A 15,565-nucleotide genomic window follows, 5' to 3' on the forward strand; every position below is an offset into this window, starting at 1 on the left:
CACTCGAGGTAAAGCATCTTTAAGCCAGGAAAGCTCCACATTTCATACTTCTCACTTCATTGATTTGCCACTTCAAACCACAGCTGACAGATGTGTATCCAGAGTAACTGCAATCACTTGAAAGGGAGCACTTCATAGAGGTTGTTAAACATTTGACGGCATTTTGTGTGTGTGCGTTTCTGTGCATGTGCACGTATGTTTGCGTGCAGGTCAATGCAATTTATCAGCAGGCTCACTTTCTACCTGGCGAGTTGATAAGGGAGGAGCTCGGCGTGCAGACATAAAAACAGATCAAATCTTATTTTTCTCGCAGGACTGCTGTGAAGGGCAACTGTGTGGCTGCCTCTCCGCCTGGGATCTCCACACCCAACATGCACAGCGAAATGAAGGGAGATATGGAGATCTGTCCAGATACTGCTGTAAGTGAGCAAACATGCCATCACAACACAACTGACTTTATTACATGTGTGTGTCAAGCTCTGCTTGTTTGCCTCTGGCTATGTTTTGACAGGATGTTGGCGCGCACACATGCAAATTCACACAGGTTTTCACACTTGTACATGTTCACAAACGCATCCACTGCTCCGCCGCCTCTTCACCATTATATCCCCCGAAGCCTCACTATTGATTCACATCGTGCTTTGACTCAGCCTACAATTCATCGCCTACTTTTTTCAGTATCCATCCACAAGGCTGAAGGTTTTTAAACTACATCTCACACAGAGACAGTCATCAGGTCATGCATGTAATTTACAAACTTAAATTAGGCATCTCTCAGCAGCTAGTGTCTGTAAATTGTATCAGCGCACTTTGTAAGCAAAAGGCTAACATTATAACCTTGAGGATTTAGTCCTTATTATCTGTCAGTCAAAAAGTGACGGACAGCCTGAGTGCTTGAGAGAGCTTGAAAAAAGCAACATGGCAATAAAAAACGAAAGTATCAGGAGCGAGCTGAATGGAGAGAATCGCACAAAGAGAATCTCGCTGCATAATGTAGGACATTTAATCCAGATGATGTGGGATTTTGATAACATGGAGGAGCTCGTTATCGCAGGCACTCAATTTGACAAAGGAGCCATTTAAAACCATCCTCCAAGCTTTCTCTCTATCTTCTCCCCACAGAAATACAACAAAGGAGGAACACTTTATGACCTACAAGCTCCATCTCTTTTACCACCCTAAAACCACTTTACTAAATAACCCAATTAAAGTAGGGCAGGAAAGTACTACACTTGCCTTACTTCTTTTTGAGCAAAACTTGAAACATATTACACAATACCAGAAAGTCATAAAATATATCAATCTGTAGGTACTATAAGTGATCTTTTCTCACTTTTCTATTGCAAGTCACCTCAAAAGGAAGAAATATAAAATGTATGAATGTTAGATAATGAAACATGATCTCTACCTTACCTACAGTATAATGTGGTATATCTCAGCTGCTTACTGAAGTTTGTATTACCAACATCACTGTTTATGAATATTCTAGACCCTTCTAATGACTCAGAAGATCAACCTGAAGGCTGAAAATGAAGACGGACGCATCCCAGACACAGCTTGCCAAGACCACATGATGGGTAAGCTTTTGTATGACTGTTGGTCCCGTTTCACCCAAATAATTTAATAAATGATTGAGTGCCAAACACCAAAACAATGCTGACATGTTTTGCGGGCGACTGAGCAGCCTATCCTGTGTGCAATCCTCCTTTTTACAACTTTTCTCTTCTCACTTTGATGCCAAATGTTCATGTTTTAAGCTACTAAACTTCATAATTGCAAGTGATTACCTCACCTAGTACAGATTTACGAAAAGCTGTCACGAACCGTCACGTATCAACCAGTGCAACGGAGCATTCACACATTTTTTTACAGTTGTGATTTCCTGATGTGATTGACAACTCAATTCCTCTGCCAACTAATTCCCCCTCGCTGCCAGACTCACCATTACTGTGGGCATGAAGCAGCTGCTGTGGAAAAATTAATAAATAAAAAAGAAACTCGTTGACAATCTAGTCAGGTGATTGATGTGCAACCAGGTGATATTTTACAATGCCTGAGCAGCTAAGGAAGTGAAAAAATAGATGCATCAAACCATTTGTAAGACAGGATGATGATTGCTATTATTGCAGTGCGTTGTGTGATACAATGTGGGGTGGAGAGGGAGTGCAACTGCTGTTTACTGGATGGAATGTGTAGTCATCTGTCTCCTTGCTTCTTCCCTTAACATTTTCAAATACTTGCATTGTCCAAGTTTTAAGAACATAGCAGTTCTTTTTAAATTAAATGAAGGTTAATAACTATTCTTGTTCATTTAAATCTGCTGTAATCAATATCTTTATTACTAACTGGCTGTAAAAGTTGGTCTAATTGCTGTGGGTTTCTTTATTTATATCCAGAATATTCTTCTGGTGGTGAATGGACTCAAACTTTACAACAGTGTTGGTGGAAATATTCTCTCTAGAAGCAGAAACTGGGTCTCAGCTTCACATCTTTGTTTAGAATTGAACATTTATCTGAAAAGTAAGTTATCAAAACATGTCAATAAATAGTTTTGGCTTCAGTGTGAAAATGAAATCATGATGTGTCATAGCCACGGCGACAAAACTGAAATTCTTAATTATCTATGTATTCTGATTAACATGCTGCCTTTTTTATATTCTGCCAGGTAAGCACTTCCAGACAGTATGAACTAAATATTTCATAAAGGTTTCAGCTGCGGCTGCTCATTGCTCCTCAGCGCTGCTTTAATGCCACATATCTCCAAAGTGCAGCATTCACGGGCCTAACTCCAGACAAACACATCAATCATATAAATAGTTTACATCCAGCAGCCAGTTTATGATGCAAGCAGCGCTGAGCAAAATCCCAGTTCTGAACGTGGACTTTGAAGTTCTCTCTGCACTGGTCAGTTCTTGTATATTAGCAGGACTTCCCTCCAGGCAGTATTTCCTCTTGTAAAGGGACAATAAATAACATTTTGACTGGCCCATAGCACAGAATGAGCCTAATATATCTGCAGGGGTTTGACAGCGGTGTTGATCAATACCAATGATTCGCCAATTATTTCACTGCCTGCTGATGCTTCTGGCTCTCAAACTTACTTTCTACTCTGTTTTGGAAACACACAACCACCAGATGGTACAAAGCCAGAGAAAAGTCCCTGTTGCAACATGCTGGACCCAGGATACTACTCAATATTGTGGAAATGTGACTTAACATGTGTAAATTATCATTGCATTTCCATGTGATTGCTGACATAGAAAACTCTTCCAAATAAGGTTTTTGGAGATGACACCTTTGACTCTCGCTCATTGGATAAAGCCCATTTCACACTGTGGAGGGCTCAACAAACCAGCTCTCTCCCCTCAAACCCTGGACTTTATCATCTGATATTCACATTTATGATTCTTTGATTCATGTTAATTGTGTAGATCTTAATCTAAATGAGAGACAGCTGATTGAAAGATGAATAAAATAAAATGTAATAAAAAGTAAGAGGCCATCTGTCCAACGAACCCGGTGTATGTGTACATCCAAACACTGAGGACTCCTTTTCACAAGTTCTCCATGCGTAGTATGGTGCTGAATGTCTGGAGCAAGTCAGATAAAAACTAAAAGTACACGTAAACAAGAACACAGACGGCATCACATCATCTGTACATGTGCTTTGGTATCCAGAGGAGGATGCAGTTGTTTCTTTAGTGCATTACTAATGGCCCCCAGAGACGTAATGCATCAATGGTTTAAGCTTCAGACTCAAATCTAAATGTGATCCGCCCTTGCAAACTGTAAAACCCAACAGATTTCAGAGAGAACCTTCATTCAGAGAAGGAAATGCTCATAAGTAGACTGTGTTTTTGCTCTAACATCCCAATGAGACTATACAGCTGAATAGCAGAGCCTGACGATATCGATCCATCTCTACGTCTGCTGTCAGAGTTTTCACTCACCAATATTTTCATAGACAGAACTGGTAGCTGCAGAGGATTAACAGTAGAAGATATAATGCGCAGCAACACAGGGAAAAACACCCTAATAACTCATTTGAACTTGAACAAAGATGAAACATTTTCGCTTTTATAAATCATATCTCAGTAAAACGTTGCGAACAACAAATAATGAGCCGATGTAACTGTTGGCCGCCGGCGTTCAAAGTACCATGGACCTGGGCTGAGCTGAACAGTCGTCCATCTGTTCCAGCCTGAGTCAAGGCTCTGCAAACTGTGGCTTCCAAACCACATCCATCTGTTTCTACTTGCGGTCACTTCTCCTGATTACCCAGCATGCACGCTGATGAATCTGAGGAACAACTTCTTGGGCTTCAGCTCAAATGTGTGTTTTGTTCAGAATTTCTGGCAGCAGGTTGCTTTCTTGTGTCATAACATATTAGAATTGTGCATCTGTTGTTGCCATGATGGCTACAAATGTCTCTACCAAGAGTGTCTGATAGGAACATTAGGATAAGGTGGAGCCACTACTAACTATTACCTACAATCATTTTAAATCTGAAATATTACTTAATCAAATAAACATGCTGTCTTTTCTCCCTGCTTCCTACCGGCCACGTGTTACTGAACCTGCTACAGATGCCCTCTTTACTCACAACCCTTTCCGTTGCATGTGAATCCAAGCCCTCCTTTCTTTACCTGTGCCGTTGCTCCCGTGCTTCTCCCAGACATCACACTCCTCTCCCTGTCACTTTAGGCTCCGGCTGTCAGATGAGAACGCTGGACAGCGGGATCGGCACCTTCCCTCTCCCCGATTCCGTCACCCGGGCCAGCGGTCGCCACATCCCCAAATCTGAGTCCAGCCCAGATGGGTTGACCGCCGGCTCCTCTGGTCTCGATCGGGAGCCTCCCTCTTCTCACGCAGACCCCTCACAACCTGATGTGAAAGTGCCTTCCCTCCCAAAAACCCGCCCACATGCCCCTACCAGCATGGTTCACTCCCTGTCCAACCCCAGTGTGACCTGCAGCGACAACGCACAAGACAGCCAGAGCCGCCTGCCCACATTAGCAGCTTCAGGTAAGTCATCTATACCTCTTTGGCCTTTCTCCAGGAAATCAACTGGTAAATGTTGCATTTAGTGCTAGCTTACTCTACTCCAAGATCATTATCATCAGCTGGTCGTGGCACCATGACAAAGAATAACCTTTCAATTTCTGTTGATTTTCTAACATCAATGCCAAAGAGGAAAGTAAATTGAAATGCACTTCTGTAAAAGCAACTCGCATCATGCTGGATGGCAAAGTGCCGAGCCTTGAAAGCCTTAGACAGCTTGTTTTACTTTTCAGAGAGTAAGTGACATACTGAATGTCACTGTACTTTATGTGAACACATTTCCCTCCAGACCGCTCAAGGGCGCCAGACAAGCAGACAAGAGGAAGTTGTTGGCTTTATTAGACTCTGATTAAAAGAAGAATCTTGTTTGTTCAGCTAATTTTGAAGTTAATCCATCAACACTGACGTCTACTAACGGGTGCGATCAGATAGGCATGTCAGCACAGCCATAGATCATAAAGCGCCTTCTGCCTCCGTGTTCGGTGTGATGCACAGTGGAAAGGTGATGTGTAGGATGCAATCAGACGGCTGATTAAAGCTAGAATAACACACAGGGTTGAGCGATCACGCCTGCGGTTTTATGCTTACAGGACATTAGTCTGCATCTCTTTTACCTCAGTGCTGCGGTGGCACTGCAGAGGCAGCAGTTTGAGTCACAACTGTGGGTGCAAACAGAGAGCGACTCCTGTTGAGTCTTCCCGTGGTACAAGTTGATTAGAAGAGCCTTCATCTTTATCGTATGTTTTAGCCTTCAATCCTTTCTGTTATCACTAGAATCACAGAGAGGGAGCTGCGTCACTGTTTTCCTTTGAAAGGACTTTTCTGATACTGATGCAGAACTTTTCAGATGGACATGGAGCACTGGCCCAAAGTGGGCTGTTATTATAATGCAGTTCAGTGTTAAAAGATACAGTTAAATTGGCGTCTGTCCGAGATGGCAGTAGGCAGAGCGATAATAAGGCAGTGCTCTGTCGTTCGGGGCCGACAGCTGAAACCTGTTATATCTGGACTGCCAGGAGTCATGGCGGGGAACAGTGGCAGAGTGGACACCATTAATGTTTGATGGCTTGGTTATTGTGCAGCTCATTTCATATGTGCAGAAAAATGGATGTGTATGCAGTTGGATGGGTTTACTTGAATGGATATTTTCATCCTTTGTTTCATCAATCTGTCGGTCTGAAGGAAGGATTGTCACTTTGGAGGAATTCAGATGATGTTTTCCTCTTCCCTCTTACTATTTGCATTGCATTATAGTGAATGCAAAACAGTTTAGGTTATTTACTCTACGCCCCATGACTCATTTCTCTTTTGTCTCTTTGGGTTTATAGATGCAATCAAGACAAAGAGGTTGAGTCTCTGCTCTCCACACAGCAACACCTCCACAGAGGACAAAGAGATGGACACAGAAAGGACGATGAAAGCCCAGGATCCTGATATGCCCAGTGTATGTCATTTACATTACAATATGCACAAATCCGGCAGAAAGTATTCAAAATTGACATATTTACACATCATAAAAATGTCAAAGAAATATAGACAAAATATGTTGCAGGAAACAGTTATTTTCAACTACCTGGGGAAAGAAAAGTGTTGACAGAAAGATGATTGTTCTTTGATTTTTGTTAGATAATAGTGCTAGTCGTCTTTGGAAATGCCAATTTTTTTAAAAACTATACACAGGAAAGGGCCCTGCAAGTGTGCATGTACTCGGGGAGCAGCAGCGACACCGAGACTGAACCTGAAAGAACCGGAAACTCACCACAAAGGACCCTGATCAACAGATCTAAGAAACGTGACTCAGGTCTGGTTGAAACATTTACTCACCAAATGCTTTATGAAGTTCCTTTAGTCATTTCCAGTCCCCTGTGAAGATTCTTTCCCACGTTTTCTATTAAAACAAATTCCTGCGTCCATAGTGGAGCAGAATGAGGAGACCCTGAAGAGAAGCAGTGTGGAGAAATCCCTGTCGATCATGGACTACTACCAACACGAGGTGTATTCTCATCTGGAGAAGGACAGCAGGCGGATCTCCCAGTACAACCTGTTAGACAAGGAGTCATCCCTGGATGGCAAAGCAGGAGACAGACTTAGTGTGAGTACCTAAACGGCTCATTGGTTTTACTCATAAAAGGCATGCTGCTGATTCCTATCAAGCATTGTATTGGCCATTATAGCCTCTTGTGATATGCAGGAAGTTGCACAAACAGTGATATTAGAAGACACTTATTCAGATATTCAACATCAGCTGATCAAGTTCTGCTTTACTGTAAGTAAGGACAGTTTTGAACAATATATTCAAGTTTTTGTTATTTTAGACTGACTCTTACTGATTGTTTTGACTCTATCTGAAGGAGATAATGCGGTGTGACCTGGGTTGGTTGTTCTAGAATAAATCCATGGATCCCTCTCGAAGCTGTTTAAAGTGATAAAAAGCAAGGCAGCTCCCAGGTGTAGATGTATGCAGCTTTATACATTATGAAGAGAATGTGTGGGGTGTTTGAAGGAGTCAGAAAAATAGCAATTTCCCTCAATGAAAGTCTTCCCAGGAAACAGGGACACACACTGTCACTTGGTTTGCATAATCTTTCTTTCCCCTCGGCAGAGGCATGCAGATGAATGAATTGAATTTGCACCATTCCTGTATGTCATAGACTTCGATGAGAAGACTTTTCAGATGGTCAAAGCGAGGCTTGTTGAGTTGCAGTGTCAACTATACCTTTGAAATACTTCCTGATGTCAACGAATTTGCTAAACCCCTAAGGTTTTCTCTGCTACCGTTGGAACTCTTTGCAGATTTCAAAGAAAAAGCGTCCTAATTGCTTTCGATCGCCTCGCCCTCTTGTGTCAGTGGGTATTTGCCTATTAGTATTTAATACAGCTGAATGACAAATGAGGATCAGAGACCATGAAATGGCCTCCAGCATGCACGGCCCGGCTCTATGGGACAGCCACACTCTCCTCTTACACTGCTGCCGCCCCAACACCCACCCTGACACAAAAATCTATAATCTGAAAAAAGGGGTCCGACTAAATACAAGTTCAAAAAACAATTGTGTATGAGTGGGGAGAAAAAAAAACTGAATTCATGTTTTTATTCTTGACCTTTGGTGTTATTCTGGAACTCAACATCTGGATCAGATATACAGCTGTGAATCATTTACGCCTACTAATTAAATTAGAATGATTATATGGGTGGAAGGTGGAATATGCTCACTGCTTCAGCTTTCATTAGCAACATTATATACTGTATTTAAATATCGTTCATGGGAGTGTAGTCCTTCTGAGCCACGCTGCATGGATTTAAATGATCATCACTATTTCTTTCATTATCTGGAGAAAATGACAGATTTGTTGGGATGTTTGATGTTTGCAGGATGGTGGAATGAGTAGTGAACACCACTGCTAAAGTGTCCTTGACTCTACCATCTGACCCCCCTAAGCCTAAAGAGAATTTCAATCAGGTATTGTATCATCGCATGAGGCAGAGGCTCACTTTAACAAAGCAAATTTGAGCACTTGCACTTAAACTGGAAGCGAGACTCGCGCGAAAGAGAGGTTTGTGATTCTGGTCCGAGTCCCAGCAGGGAATCGAACAGGACGCTTCGATATGGTGTTGTGCGACCAAGCTGCAAGCACAACTCCATTAGCTGACAGCAGACATCACACAACCAATGTTGGTCTGTTTGTCTCATCCTCCACCCTGTCTCTCGTTTAATTGGACGCGGTAGGCTGCATTTCTGAGTAGGGAAGCCTGTAGAGCTCAACGTGACTGAACCAAAGCTGAGAGGTCAAGAGCTCTACTCCCAAAACAACCTGGCGTCATGTCCTGTGCTGTCAAAACGCAAGCAGAGGTGGAGGTAACCAAGAAAAGAAGTACTTTGCTGGTAAAGAGAACTTTTTGTAAGAAAACAAGACTTTGAAGACTTAATATTCCAAGTTGGCTTTCATTTTGACAACCTTATTCCTAAGCTGTGAAGCAGCCATAATGATGGATGACTGCTGTTGAACCCGTTTACCCTACATTATTCCTTTAAATAGACCATCCATCTGCGTGTCATCACCTCCTCACCCCTCTCAGCACACGACCATACCTGAGCTTTCCTTTTGTCGTGGCTCGGCAGCTTTTGACTTGGGAGACGTGGTCATTGGCGGGCAGTTTGGGGAAGTTTGGTGACTGGTAGCGGGCCTGTGTCGGAGCCCGGTGATTTAAGCGCCTTTAATAACCTTTCACAAACACTCAGGAGAGTGATGTAAAGCTCAGCGGCTCCCATCAGAGCCCTCACAGTCTGCGCTGGCCTCCCATTCATCATCCTGACAGCACCTGACAGCCCTGCTAACGGCGGCCCCCACCCCCTTCTCCTCATATCCTCTCCTTCCTCAGAGTCTCTTTCTCCCATGTGTCTTTTCTTGTCTCCCTTCCAGTTTTGCGTCTATTTCTGTCACTCCCATACAACTCTCTTCATCTGTTCTTCTCTGTTGACCTCCCGCTTTTGTTCCAAATTTTTTTTACATTCCTTTTCCTGCTTATTCACTGTTTTCTCTTTCCTGTTTCCACCCTTTGTCTGCATTAAGGAGAAAGAAATTGCTGCAGGAGAGCAACATTAGGACTTGTCTGTAAAGTTGGGGAGATTCCTCGGGTTTATGTGACGCGGGTCCAAAACCAGTGTACAACAAATCAGCATGCACAGCATCTCCCCGAGCGGGGAGCAGCTTGTTACCTTGAGCAATGATTTCACGGCGAGGGAATGGGAACATTTCAGCTGACATGAAATTTGAACTGGATAACCAAAACTATATCGGTGTACAAATAAATACCACCAGCAGGAATACGCGCTCCCCTTGAGTTGCTGTCAGATCCAGTTGCTGGATAGCATTGCTAGCCAGCACGATGCAGGAGTGAGATGGAGATAAAAATCATTTTCAGAATAATGGCAGCCAAGACGACGCATATTCTTTTTCACCATCGTCTGCAATGAAAAGTAAATTCAGACTCAATCTGTCTATACAATATCATGGGCACGATGTCAAAATAGCAACAACAATTATTAGCAGCAATGTAAGTTTTCCAATAACCTTTCTTCGTCCTAACATAATCATGACCAAACCAAGCTCTGGATTCGTCACCTTCAAAAAACCTCATGCTACCGTCACTATTGGATGTGTTCCATTACTGTCTTACAAAGATGAGCATGTCTTGTTGAGTAGACGCATTTTTCATGAATGATCACCATCAGCACTAACCTCAGTGACTAATAACTATAGCAGCAGGGGAAAAGGAGGAAATATGTTTTGCTCACAATAAAAGACTCTTTCAAAAAGCTTTTGTAGCAGGTTTACTGAATATGAGTTGAGACATCCCATTACTGACATGTGATGCAGAACCAATTGCCGATTTGGCCCCTCGTGTTTTCAAATGGGAGACTCTTGCTGAGACGTCTGCCTGCAGCCTCTGTTATGTGTGCAGCCATCATTTTGGCTGAACCCGCAGGTGGTACAGAGACCTGCACCGGGAAGGTTCGATCCGCTGGTAATTGTGTTCCTCCAAAATCCAATCCAATCAGCGATAAGACAGCCGTTCCTTTTCTTTCTTCTTGTTTCTGACCAAAGCGAGATATAGAGGAGGCGTAGCTGAGAGAGTAAAGACCTGCAGACTGTTCTTCACTGTCACACAGCTCTGCTAATCACTGATACCCATCACGTCACACACTCTTTCGTATCCCGAGGCCATAAAACGACAATTTTAAGGACTGACGATGCATAAAAATAGTGTTGTGAACAGCAACGCGTGGGTGTTGAAGTAGAATTTAACAAGTAATCTGCATTCATTGGCTGTGCTTAATTTGGGCTCAACCTTCGCACCTGCAAAAACCTGCTTAACATTTTATATCATGTCACCTCTGGGCACAATTTCCTTGATCTTTCCTTTTGATTTTGTCCTCTTTACAAATGTATTGCGATCCTGCCTGCTGAGAAAGGTCACATCGGTGCACACTAGGAGGGTTTGGTGGGATTTTAAGATGGAAGGTTTATTCTGCGTATGAAAATACACCATCTCAGTATGAGATGATTAGGTGTTTTTTAACAGTTCGCTTTTGGGTTTTAAGGAGACTGTAAATAATGCAAACTAGCATTTTTATTTCATACAAATTAACATAAATCCCTCCTTATTTTCATAGTACTTTGCTTATACCTCAAACAAAGATTCCCACATTTAAAACGATATATATTTTCCTCTGACAGAAGCCTTAATAAACCAGAGTCCTACGGACGTATTGGACAGTATGAGAAAGGATTTTCTGTACACTAGCAGTAGTTCTCATACTTGGCCCTCTGGGCTTTAATGAGCGCCCCACTCACAGAATATAGTTTACACCTGGGTGGCAGGTGAATGCAATTAACCAGCTGGTAGGAGAGGAAACCAACATTGCTCCAGGCCCATGAGGAACAGCACTGAGAACAACAATGAGTATTGTTTTTACTCTCTCCACCTACACATGCTGCCTAACATACAGCTTAACGCAAAAACTTCATGCTGCCTTTGTAGAACTTGTCAGGAAGCATTCCAGAGAATGCAGGAAAGCCGCAGGTTAGGGGATAGAATAATAGAGCACGGTCTCTGGGATGAACAATGCCAGACCGAGAAAACTGAGTAACCATGGGTGGATTTTGTTTCTTCATTTTTAATAAATACTACTATTTAATAACTCTGGGAAGGTGGTGCAGCTTGTCTATAGTGCTCACTGACACTGTTAACATGCTTGAGGAAGAGACGAAGGCCAAAAGTCATATTTAGTTAATTATGAGCAACCAAGGCAGAACTCTCAGTGAGATATTATGCAGATGACAGATTATTGTGCTGCAGCATATCCTGATAAAGGTGTGATGGACAGATTAGAACCCTCTTCTAAACGTGACGTTTGTTCTTTGGTCCTCTGGCACATTCGCATTTCAGTCATGAGTTTGGTAACTTACAAAACCTGAACTTGTTGGATCAAAGAACGCCTGCAGGTTCCATTACCAACATGTGGAAAACTTTACCACTTAAACGTCACTCTAGATTGTGTTTGTGATGCAGCTGTGTGTTTATGTGTTCATGCTTCTTGAGTGGAGTAGTTCTGGATTCAGGTCTGGTGGGAGATGCACCTCGCAGCTAAATTCTAAATGGTCCAGGTTTGGAGCGTCCCTCGAGGTTTCCTGGACCCTCCAGCTATTCCTGTGTGTACATAGCCCTGCAAAGATACCTGTGCAGATGACTGCTCTGCCAGGCTGGGATTCCTGAAGAAAAATGCAGCAACTCAGAGAATGGTGTCTACAGCCTCTGAAGGAGGGCTTTTGATGCTGATTGCTACAGTAACCAGCTCCCTGCGGTGCTCTTTGAAACATACACTAGAGATCACGTAGAATACTCAGATAGTTGGCACATCATAAACAACACCTGAATATCTGTAGCTTGTTTTTTGTTGTAGTAGACTGTGTGATTTAGAGGTCATTATCAGTGATGTTGCATAGTCATGTGACTTAATGTACCAAAGAAGCAGATGGTTGCACTTTTGTTGTTGAGTGTAATCACTGCGGAGTTGCCTAAAGGCCCACAAGACACTATCCGGTCTAGTGATGAGACCTGCAATAATCCCATTCTTCAATTCTAATACCTTCTTAACTGTTGCCACTCCAAGCACATGTAGTCACCCTAATCGTGAGCGCATTCAGGATGAAGGCTGCTCATGTTAACAGATAGCAGCTTTATGCACAACATTTCCCCAAGTTACACATTCCAGGCCATGCTAATCTATAAAGCAGCTGTACATAAGAAATAATACATCATACACTGCTGTTAATATAACGGGAAGAGTTGGTGAGCCCATGCCCAGAGATGCATGTCTGCCAACACCCATGACAAACATTTGGTCCTCGAACGTAGTAAAAACCTCTATATACTGCAGACGACTGTCGCGCAAAAGCAACACAAGTGAATGTGGAGTTCCTTTTTGCATGAATTTGAGATTTTACCAATACAAGAAGCAGCAAATCCTACTTCTATATACCATCATTCAACATATGTGTTGCTCTTTATCGATTGATGTTTCTTTTCTCTGCAGAAGGAGATTTCCATGGAGAAGGCGCTCGTCAGTGCCCAGTCGAGCTCTCTCGACTTCTCGTTGGAGTCCCTGAACAAGCTGAATCACAGCAGCTCCAGCAGCCTGTACCCGGACACGACCTTAGGCAGCCGCAGAGGCGACTGCCACGCCGATGCGGGCAAGAGCGAGGAGGACTGCTGCAAGGTGGACGAGCCCTCCTCCTCCAGCTTCTCAAGCAAGCCGGGGGCCGATCCCGTGGGCTCCCTCAGCGACTCGCTGTACGACAGCTTCTCCTCCTGCACCAGTCAGGGCTCCAACGAAGTGTAGGGCGACGAGTAAGAAGGCGGGGCTGTAGCGCGAGAGGCCAGTCTCGACTCTGGTTTTCAGACCATTACTCTGACATGTTGGACATGTCAAGTTCTTGGTCACTTTGTCTTTGCAAATTCTCTTCTTCTGAGTAGCTTTTCAGGATGATTGTCATCTCTGTGGAAGCATTACTGTATGCATTTGCAAGTAAAACATACTTCTATTGGACTTGGTTTGGTCTCATCCCTCTTTGGATCTGGACTGCAGCCCTGCCACAACATGCAGAGCCCTGTACGCTCTACATACAACACGTAGCACTTAGTGGAGCTGGAGACACGAGGAGGAAACCTCAACCCAAACACCAAACCAGGACTTTTAATAGTTTGCCTCTGGGTGTGGTGGACTAGACAGCAATACAAAATGTTGTCTCTTTGAAATTATTTCTCTCCATGCTGGGGAACTTCTTATCTTTGCACTGTGACAAAAACTGTACAAAGTTTGAGTGTAAAGTGAACGATTATTCAAGCAGCGATGAGCAGCGTGTCTTCTTGGGGCATCGCTGGTGGGCAACATAGGCAAACAGTTGCAACAACATTGTTGCTTTGATTGCATCCCTGATTGCTAGTAAAGTAGATTTAAACCTAAGGTGTCATTTTATGTTTTGCTGCTAAGTACGTTGCCTGAATATTGCCCGTGTTGAATCACAACCCTTAATAATACACCTGGTTCATCATAGTCTACTTCTCTTTTGAAGCAATACTCATTTCTGTTCATTTTAAATCATTTTAAACCTGTTGCCAATCTTCTCTTTGTGTGTTATTTTAAGCAGCTATGCAGCTGCAAACAACATGGAACATTTTCAAATGACTTGAGAATGATCACTATTCAGCTAATAACACTGATTTCTTAGCAGCAGGTTATCTGATGTCAAGTGAAGCAAAACCTACTATGCTTCCATGTCGTAATAAGATGATTTTTCACTGTCTGACTGGTACACAGGTCCAGCAAACAACCAACTTCTTGGCTTGAAAGCACCCAGTGTCATTGTTGGTAGCTCAGGGAACATACTGGACTAATGTAGATTGTAAGAATTAAACTGCAAGTATCAGGAAAATGTTGACAAACACAAATTACACTCAGTAATCATCTGCTTTTTTTAAGTTTCTCATGCAAAACTCAGAATCGAAGCAGTCTCCTGTAGCGTAGCATACCCGAACTCTCCAGACCTCACTTTTCCTTTCATAGTTGTATATTATGTTGTATATAAAAAATAAGTTAATATCAGAATGGGCATTGCTGATTGATATATGCAAATGAGGAGAAAACAACAACAAAATGTAAATTGTTTGCCGATCATTCAACCAAGGTTTTAAGTGTTTGAAACATGGCATCTATCCTTCTCTTATGGAATTCTTTAGGGGTTCTTGTTTAAAGCAAAATCTTTATTTTGATCATAAGAGCTATTACTAAAATATTTTATCACTTTATTTTAAAGACATATTTGAACTTTTAGGTGAAGTTATGCCAAATTTCTATCTGGAATTTGACCAGCTGGTGCTAATCAACAGAGCCAACTGTGTGTTTCAATTTTTCTATGAAACTGTTAATATTGTATGAAGAGAGTCTGAAGAGGACTTGTGTATTTTTCTAGATGTCCAGTATTTATACCCACATTTTGTACTGTCAGACTGTAGTGTGATTGTCATGCTTCACCTCTCTCCTTAAATGTTCCTGGTTCCTTTGTAAAGAGAAATGGTTACCAGCAGTGTTACTTTGGTAATTATTATTAATGTTGTTATTATTATTATTATTACTGTGTGTAATTTTGTCTGTTACACCAGACTTTAATGCTATATTTTATGTAACTATTTCCTAAATAAATATGAGAAATTTCCTATTTCAAAGTGGTGTGTGTGTGTGTGTGTGTGCGCGCGGTGCACGTGCCTCACCAGGTGATTCATTCTTTCTTTCGATGTAGAAATAAGATTTTGGAGGAAACCCGAAGTCTTTCACCCGAAGGGCATCGCGTGTAATCACGCTTCCCACTCACAATCTGTCAGCAGGAGTTACAGCTCAGAGCCAGCCACAGTTCGCTCTGCGCGGAGGGATTTATAACCATT

General features: G+C 42.5%; 1 protein-coding gene across 4 annotated transcripts in view; it reads left to right on the forward strand.

The window, feature by feature from the left end:
* The window catches only part of LOC116386305 (nck-associated protein 5-like), a 112,421-nt gene extending 97,077 nt beyond the window's left edge, over positions 1 to 15,344 (forward strand). For all 4 annotated transcript variants that reach the window (XM_031852400.1, XM_031852399.1, XM_031852401.1 and 1 more), the window contains 7 exons: positions 314 to 419; positions 1,490 to 1,577; positions 4,705 to 5,025; positions 6,390 to 6,505; positions 6,742 to 6,862; positions 6,978 to 7,153; positions 13,161 to 15,344. In XM_031852400.1, the coding sequence (XP_031708260.1) occupies positions 314 to 419; positions 1,490 to 1,577; positions 4,705 to 5,025; positions 6,390 to 6,505; positions 6,742 to 6,862; positions 6,978 to 7,153; positions 13,161 to 13,466 (1,234 nt within the window). In that variant the 3' untranslated portion in view covers positions 13,467 to 15,344. The remainder of the gene's footprint in view (positions 1 to 313; positions 420 to 1,489; positions 1,578 to 4,704; positions 5,026 to 6,389; positions 6,506 to 6,741; positions 6,863 to 6,977; positions 7,154 to 13,160) is intronic.
* Positions 15,345 to 15,565: the final 221 nt, after the last annotated feature.

The sequence above is a fragment of the Anarrhichthys ocellatus genome, unplaced genomic scaffold (assembly GCF_004355925.1).
Source record: "Anarrhichthys ocellatus isolate YVR2014 unplaced genomic scaffold, GSC_Weel_1.0 scaffold12, whole genome shotgun sequence".
NCBI classification, from domain to species: Eukaryota; Metazoa; Chordata; class Actinopteri; order Perciformes; family Anarhichadidae; genus Anarrhichthys; species Anarrhichthys ocellatus.